General features: G+C 32.5%; 1 protein-coding gene across 1 annotated transcript; it reads left to right on the top strand.

Annotated features, from left to right (window-relative positions):
- Positions 1-2,216: 2,216 nt before the first annotated feature.
- Positions 2,217-5,186, top strand: LOC146942392 (WRKY family transcription factor). The gene is made up of 3 exons (XM_085756357.1): positions 2,217-2,799; positions 3,407-3,867; positions 4,420-5,186. The coding sequence occupies exons 1-3, from the start codon at positions 2,433-2,435 to the stop codon at positions 4,756-4,758; spliced, it is 1,167 nt and encodes a 388-aa protein (XP_085612483.1). The 5' UTR covers positions 2,217-2,432; the 3' UTR covers positions 4,759-5,186.
- Positions 5,187-9,053: the final 3,867 nt, after the last annotated feature.

Genomic DNA, 9,053 nt, shown 5'->3' with positions numbered 1-9,053 from the left:
CGGGGATGGGGATGGGGAAGGTAAAACCCGTCCCCACCCCGCCCCATTGCCATGGCTAATCTTCGGTACATGCAGAGCAGGAAGAAATTGCTAATTTTAGCAAGTGGATACTCTCAATTGGAGACGGAAACGACGCTTCATATGAGAATGCTGAAATGAAGGTAGAAATTCCTGAAGATTTGCTCATATCAGACACAACAAATCCGTTGATGTCACTTATAGACTTTGTGTATCCCGATTTGAATGATAACCTCGGTGATCCGCTATTTTTCCAAGAAAGGGGAATACTCGCACCAACGCTTGATTCAGTTGAGCATGTTAACGAATATATGATGTCACTGATTCAAGGTGAAAAGAAAGAGTATTTAAGCTTTGATTCTGTTTGTCGATCGGGCGAAAATTCTGATGTCTAGAGCAAGTGGTTCACAACGGAATTTCTTAATGGTATTAAGAGCTATGGAATTCCAAATCACTGGTTGAAACTAAGGGTCGGATGCCCAGTTATGCTGATGAGAAACATCGATCAGGCCAATGGACTGTGTAATTGTACGAGGCTAACAGTTACACATCTAGGGAATAGCACGATAGTTGCTACCATAATTACAGGAAAAAGGGCAGGTACCAGGGTATTCATTCCCAGGATGAATCTTATTCCGAGTGATCCAGAACTACCCTTCAAATTTAGGCGCAGGAAATTTCCATTGACGCTTTGTTTTGCAATGACAATAAATAAAAGTCAGGGTCAATCTTTATCTCGAGTGGGAGTTTATCTTCCTAAGCCCGTGTTCACGCATGGACAACTCTATGTCGTTGTCTCTCGAGTTATTTCTTGAAAAGGGTTGAAGCTGCTCATCTTGGATGAAGATAATAATGTTTGCAAGGAGACCACAAATGTTGTGTATCATGAAGTTTTTCAAAAAATATGATCATTGGTTATGTTTTAGAATTGTTGTTGCTATAATTTAGAAAACTAAAGTTGTGTATTGTTTGGAAGTCGTTTTTTTTTAATTTCTTTGTAAGGCGTACTGGTCATTACGGGACATGCAATTTCTATATAAGCAGATCCTCCTGCCATTGACTTTTAATTGATGCACTTTTCAGGTATAACAATACGCAGATTTTTTTTTTTTTTTTACATCATTGTTACACTAAAATACAATATTTACATTAGACAATTGGTTTTATAAAAAATAAAAACAAATAACAATCGTCGTTTCTGTAGCCCAAACTATATTTATACACACCTATAAAAAATTTAACGTTTGCATTCACAGACTAGATGTATACATCTGACACTGACTATTATATAAAAAAACAAATTTTTTAGATTTTATGATTAATAAAATACATGATGTCAACAAATAATAATATACAGTACGTCGGCGTATTTTTGCAAAAATATTATATATGCTAAGTTTAACACTGAGTACATCTTATACTACAAATAATTAGTATAAGTGTAAATCCAAATACTTTTCACTACAAAAAAAAAAAATCCAAATACTTTAATCGTTATCTACGATGTTTAGATATTTCAAAATATATACAAAATTAAGATGATATTTTTTCATGTCAAATTTAAATTATAACTACATTTATATCTTTAAGATAACATAACATAAAATCTATAAATATGATCAAAAAAAGTTTTTTATTTCCCGTGCTTGGCACGGGTCACTATACTAGTATTATGTAATATGTAATGTTTCTCTCAACTGAGCTAAACTCACAAGACATCTTGCTTAGGTTCTAAAAGTATATTGTTGTTTAAATTTTGGTATTAATGCTTGAAAATTAAGAGAATTTCACTTGAGATAATCCATTGAAATAAATGACGAAATAGGCAATATAAGCCGTTTTTAATAGTATTTATTGATGAATTCTTCATAAAAAAGAGCAATTTCCTTTTATTTATTTTCCCTCTTTTGTATGCACTTTATTAATAATTTTTTTTATCGGACATTCATCAAGGTGTCAACATTCCTTAAAAAAAAAAAAAATCAAGGTGTCAACATAGTTACAATGTCAATACTCAATAACTCTTAAAAAAAAATCTCATTGTTTCTTTATGAAAAGAGTAATGATATTTGAACAACCATTTTGATACAACTTTTGTGACAACCTTGTTGTTCTCTCTTTTCATTGGTCAAAAACAATGGAGAGAGAATAAGAAGATAATGTAAGTATGAGAGAGAAAGTTGTACAAAAATGGTTGTACAAATATCATTTCTCTTATGAAAATGATGATATTTGTTGTCAAGAGACACTTTGCATACGAGACAATAAGGGTAGGGCATAGTTGTTAGGTAGGGAAGAAAGAACCAAAAAGTTCCCTCCAAAATCCAAAACCATGTCTCCTATCCTACACAAAGCCACCTTTTGAAGTTGAATTGAATCGATCACTATCATCAATTCATCACACATCCAATTTAATGCCCTTCTTCAATCCATCCGTACGATCTATGAAGCGCCTCTTCTTTAAATCCCCAAATCCCATCACTCTCTCTCCCTTCCCCGATTCCCACTCCACCCATAACCGTCGTTTACGTGTCGCCGATATTCTTCTCGCCGACGAAGACGCCGCCGCCGCCGTCTCCGTTGGCTCTTCAATGGAAGGCGTTCATCAAACACCACCACACCATTCTTCTCGTTCTGCCAAATGCTATTCACCTCGGCGGCTTGTTGCTTGGTTGCTGGCGGCTATGAGGCCGAATAAGAATCGGCGGATTCTCAAACGCCGGGAGAAGATTCCCTCGTCGCCATTAATGAATGAATTGAAAGATAACGAAGAAGAATCGAGTGAGAATCTCTATCTGTTTGTAATTTGATTTTGATTAACTAATTTGTGAATTTCAACTTCATTTGATACCTAATTGCTACTGTTTTTGCTTAATTGCTCTGTAATTAGTGTTACTGATCAAGTTTTGCGAGTTTTTTTTCACGATGATCAACTAATTTGAGAATCTTAAATTCAAATGATACTTAATTGTTTGCTACTGCATATGCTTGATTACTGTGTAAGCTAAACCTAAGCCTATATAAGCCTATATAATTATCTCAAATAATACAGTTCGTGTAAAATAATCCAATTCTTGAAATTGTTATCACACACATGATTCTTTTGTTTTGCTATCCTCTGTTAGTTACAGTTAATTTTGTAGTTTATTAAGGTTAGTTTGTGGAACTCTTCATTTCATAGAGTGAATCACTGAAATGATTTTATTTTTCATTCTGTCATCATCATATTCAATGAGTATAAGGTGATGAGTGTTTATCTCAAATTGAGATTCTCAATGCTTTTTCCTAGTGAAATTATTTTGGATTTTTTCTAAAAAAATGTGCTATCTATGTTTGTTTTCTTCCTTGTGTTTGTAGTTAACTTTATAATGGTGCGGGTGTTCTACAGGGCAGTTAGATTGGAACAACACGTCTTTTAAGCTAGGAGTTGGGTGTGGTTTGCTATATGTGATTGCAACAACTAAAAATGAGCTTAGTAAAATGGTTGAATTGCGGAAAGAAATGGAAGTAATCCTTCAAAACATGAAAGGCGAACTTCAAAATAAAGATGTTCTTGTTAAGTCGTTGAAACAATGTGATGATGCTCTTGCCTTTTCCATCACTGATATTCAAGAAGTTTCATGCTCTAGTAGTCACCCTTCAATTAATTCGCAAAAGCCGTATGTTCAGTTAGAGTTGAAAAGCAACACGGGTTGTGATCGTTTTCTAGAGTATGATATAAGTGAACAAGATGAATGTGCCGAAGAAATTAACGAGCTTCAGGCAGAATTTGAATATGAGTTGCAACGGTTGCAGCTGTATTTGGATGCAGAAGATGCATTTGAAGACGCACCACAGGAAAGAGTTGAGGTAAACAGTTTCATGTTTGATTTCTCATGATTATATTTATCTCCTGAGTTTGATAGGGGATGAACAACTTTATAATTAGATGAGTAAACCAAGAAAGTGATAATTTTGCACCAGTTATACCTTAGTTAATATTTTCTCATATTTGTTGAGTCTTTAATGGATATATGTATTTACAAGCAATATTACAATCAGGGAGCTATTATGATTTGCTACTTTTTAATAATTTTCTGCAAATACCACCAGTTTCATAAACCTTTCAACTATTGATTCATAAATAGTCTCTTCAATCAGTTGAAAGACAATATCTAAATGGGTTTTCACTGTAATGCCCTTTCGGTGTCAAGAGGAGGGCACTTCTACAAAAGTGGCCACTCTTGAATTTTGACCGACACAGGTTATGAAAATTATATTATTAATTTGCGATTATATGCTGATTTTCCGTATCCTTTGACTCTTTGTAAGTTGTTGGGAACTTACCTGATTTTATATTTGTGTTTACTTTATTCTGGGTTATTATTAAGTTGTAGAATTGCTGAAAATGTGAATTGGCAGGTTGCTGGTAACGACTCCAGTTCAAAAAGTGAGAGTTCAAGTTTTGGCGAAATAATAATGGAGCCTCAAGAAGCAAGTTATGATATGTCATTTGGAGTCCCTCCAGTTGAACTGGAGAGAAGGTTACATGAACTACTTGAAACTAGACTTCAAGAACGGATAACAGAGCTGGAGTCTGCTTTAGAATATGCCACGCAAAAGCTCAATGAGAAGGAGACAAGGAGTTCTTGGTGTGAAGACTCTGCAATACATATCCCGTATCATGTTCCAGAAACATCTCGATTTACTTTCCCACTTGATCCTGAGGCTGCTTTAAAGTTCAGTCAAGTTGTAGGATAGTTTATTGAAAGTGTGAAGTTGATTAATGCACCAAAATATTGTTACCGGCAGTGCAGTATTTGTGGTTTAGTGACCTGTGCTTCATTATATAGATTCAAATTTTTTTATTTTTTGTTTAGTCTTCTGGAGTAAATGTTTTGGTTTGGAGGACGGTTTTCAATAGATTTGGTTCATTGTTGGTGATAACCAATGAGAGAAAAGAAATTGAAGGGAGGCAAATGGCCTGTGTATGTACTCAATTAGGTTATATAGATGTCTGGAAGCTACTAGTAGGCTGCATTGTGAAATTTCTTTAGATTTAGCACTGAACACAAACTCAAGCTTTTGATTCATTGCAGTTATTTGTAGAAAATTATAGATACATTCAGTTGACCTTCAAGGATCTATTATCTTTTTTATACAAATTCACTGTGGTATACATTTCTTCACTACTGTAGCGTAATTTCATTTTATTTTCTCCACCATGATGAATGTTATTGAGTTGAGTTGTGGAGTTATTGTTGCTCAATTTGATAGGTTTTTTTTTTTTTTTTTTGGGTTATACAAAAATCTGAGCATACACCACAACAATACTAATGTTTATGCGTGTAATTGGAAGAAATAGGATCATGTGTAGATTTTTATGGTTTTGGGTCCACGAAATGCACTGTCACACACATATTAGTCTGCACACTATCACTCACATTAGTTATTCTTGATCATCAATTTGAGATCCATTAGTTCATACTCCACAACCAAAATAAAAAATTGTGCGTCTAATAAAAAACCATTTACTACATGATCTTGGTATGACAATAAATATGGGTATCGCAGTGACCGGTGCGTTTCAAAATTTTATTCATGTTATTACAAAATACTTCAGATTCACGTGAACTTCACCAACAAAATGCATAACAATAAAAGCTACTTGCGAGATGGTTCGTTCATTATGGTGTGGGGCCCACACAATGAAGCAGAGCAACTGCTCTTGGCCGCTGCATGCGACGGTTGCGACAATAAATCTCCTGCATGGGCACTATGCTTCTTTTGCCTTTTGAAAACCTGCAGAGACTCATTAGCCTTAAGCCCCATGCCAATGGCCACCAATAAATTCTTACCACCTTGTGTCCAATAATACTTTGAGGTATCTTCATCTTTTTTAAGAAGTCAAATTAACTCATCAAAATTGGCACGAGATAATCGAACTTGAGACCTTGAGAGAAGCGCACTCAAAAATCTCAAGTCAACACCATCAAACCAACCCAAATGGGTTAATGCTTTGATGAATGTTATTTCAATAACTAAAAATTGCCGACCTATGTCATATAAGTGTAGTTCAATCGATAGTTCCACGGACATTGATTTGCAAGGGTTGAAATTCGAAACTCAAATTTCTCATTTCTCCGTACTTACAATGTGTGAGTCTAATCAGTACTTAACCAATAAATTGCTAACATATTTTTTAAATTTTTGTGTATAAGACGAGACATAAGCCCAAAAAGAAAAAACAAGTACTCCCTCCGATCCTATTTATAAGAGACAATTTACTTTTTAAATACATTAAATAATTTATATATTTGGTTTAGTTTCTTGACTAGATACATACATTATTCAATGTATCTAAAAAGTCAACTTCCTCTTATAAATAGGACCGGAGGGAGTACAACAAAACTAAACGGTGGAGGCACACACTCATACCATCAGCATCATTACATAAAGAGTAATGATATTTTGACATCCATTTGATGACAACTTTGTTGACAACCTTGTTTTTCTCACTTCTTATTGGTCAAAAACAATGGAGAGAGAAAAAGGAAGAGAGAGGATAACAACATCATGTGAGTATGAGAGAGAAAGTTGTCCAAAAGTTGTCAAAAAGTGGTTGTCAAAATATCATTTCTCTTACATAAAACCTAAGACACTTTTGAAGGAGGGTTTTTAAATTAGTAATTTTCTTGGCACCTACACTATCCATGTTGGCAACAACATCCGCACACTTGTTAACTTCTCGTTACACACGTGTGACAACTTATTTAGCACTCTACAAATATAATCCACATATAACTATTGACTTGATTAGAGGAGAGAAAAAAAAGAATGAAAAAAAACATAACTATCTTGAATACATTGTTGGACAACAAAATCCTGATAACACTTCTCTAATACATCATGCGTTGTTATAAGTGAATTCATATTTGACATATTTGAACTATATTATAGATCAGATACGTCAGTTATTCAATAAATCTAAAAAATAATTTTTTTATAATTATAATAGAGATTCGATGATGTATATATTATTAGTATTTTTTTTATGAGTTGTGTTATTTGAACAACCATTTGATAAACAAGTTTTAGAACAACCATAATTTTACAAAGGAAAAGAGGTATTGATACATAAACCAAAACAATAGAGAGAAAGTAAAAATATAATGTGAGTATGAGAGAAAAAATTGTCAAAAAATAGTTGTACAAATATCATTTCTCTTTTATAGCTGAAAAATATCCCTCTTGTCCCATACGAGATATATCATTGACTTTTTGCGATTCCCAATGTATTTCCTCAACTGCAATTAAGTATGGTCACGTGATGAAAAAAATTGACTATGAATGAGTTGATTTTGTATAATTGATTATGATAAAATGCGAGTTAAATATAAAATGGGTTGTGATTGAATATACTCCCTCTATTTTAAAATGAATGTAGTTTTAATAAAAAAAAATTGTTTTAAAATGAATGTCACTTACATTTTTCAATGTATAATTACTCCCTCCGTTTCCAAATGAGTGTCGTTTTATGTGTTTACACACATATTAAGAAATGCAATGATTAAAAGAAAGAGAATGGTTATTTTACCAAATTATCCTTATTAATTATTGGTTAGTTTTAAAAGTAATACTTTGGAAGTAGTGTGCAGAGTATTAATTGGAGGGTACAATTGAAAAGAAAAAGTTATTATTGCATTGGAAAGTGAAAGTGACATTCATTTTGAAACAATTTTTTTTGGCTAAAACGACACTCATTTTGAAACGGAGATAATATTATTTTACTTCCAAACGTACCCTCTAATTAATTGAATGTACATCACTTCCAAAACATTACATCAATAATAAAAAAAGGATAGTTTAGTAAAATTACTGCGTCGTTTGACATCGTGTGTGTTTGGTTCAGCTTTGAATATAATTGATTCTGAGAGAATTGATTCTGATAGAATTGATTCTGACAGAATTGATTATGAGAGAATTGATTTATGTTTGGATACAATTATGTAGAATTGATTAAACAAACTGAATGTTGTTTGGATGATTTTGATCAAAATTGCTTTTGAATGTATAATTACTAAAATAGACATAGCTAAAGGAGAATTGATAAAGAATGAGAATTGATAAAGGGCAATAAAGGAAAATAATAGGTTGTAATAATAAAATATACAATTTACTGTTTATAATTGATTCTAGAAAAGCTAGAAGCTAGGATTTGTAGCTTCATGGAAAATTGCTTATAATTGCTTTTTGGCTAGAATTGCTTCTCTGAAAAGCCAAACCAAACATGTTGTTTTTTGGCTAGAACTGCTTATAATTGCTTTTTGGCTAGAATTGCTTTTGAAAAGCTAAACCAAACAGGCCCATCATTAAACAAGCTCATTTTAAAGTTGAAGCAATACTATTTAATAAAAGTATATTGAACAATTTTAAAGTTGAAGCACTACTATTTATTCCCTCCGTTTCAAAATAAGTGTCGTTTTAGCTAAAAAAATTGTTTCAAAATAAATGTCACTTTCACTTTCCAATGCAATAATAACTTTTTCTTTTCAATTATACCCTCCAATTAATACTCTGCACACTACTTCCAAAGTATTACTTTTAAAACTAACCAATAGTTAATAAGGATAATTTGGTAAAATAATCATTCTCTTTCTTTTAATCATTGCATTTCTTAATATGTGTGTAAACACTTAAAACGACACTCATTTCTTAAAAGTATATTGAACAATCAAAAGCTAAAATCAATTGTATAAGTCAACAATTACAAACTTTATAGAATCAATCAATTTTACAATAAAAATAAGCTAAGGAAAAAAAATAAAAGGAGTGATGTTTGCGTGACCACGAATTTACGTTTTGACTTTTCGTACAGAAAAGCATGGATACATCCGGTCACTATTATAAGTGAAATTTGATTTTTTTGATGCATTGAATAATTAATGTATCTAGTCTATAATAAAGTCTAGATACATTAATTATTCAATGTATCTAAAAAGTGAAATTTTGCTTATAATAATGACCGGATAGAGTACATAAATCTATCAATTATT

The sequence above is a fragment of the Medicago sativa genome, chromosome 3, assembly GCF_051527215.1.
Source record: "Medicago sativa cultivar Bolivia chromosome 3, Bolivia_mono, whole genome shotgun sequence".
NCBI lineage: Eukaryota > Viridiplantae > Streptophyta > Magnoliopsida > Fabales > Fabaceae > Medicago > Medicago sativa.
The sequence above is the reverse complement of the archived record's forward strand: the minus strand, read 5'-3'. Positions and strand labels throughout refer to the sequence as shown.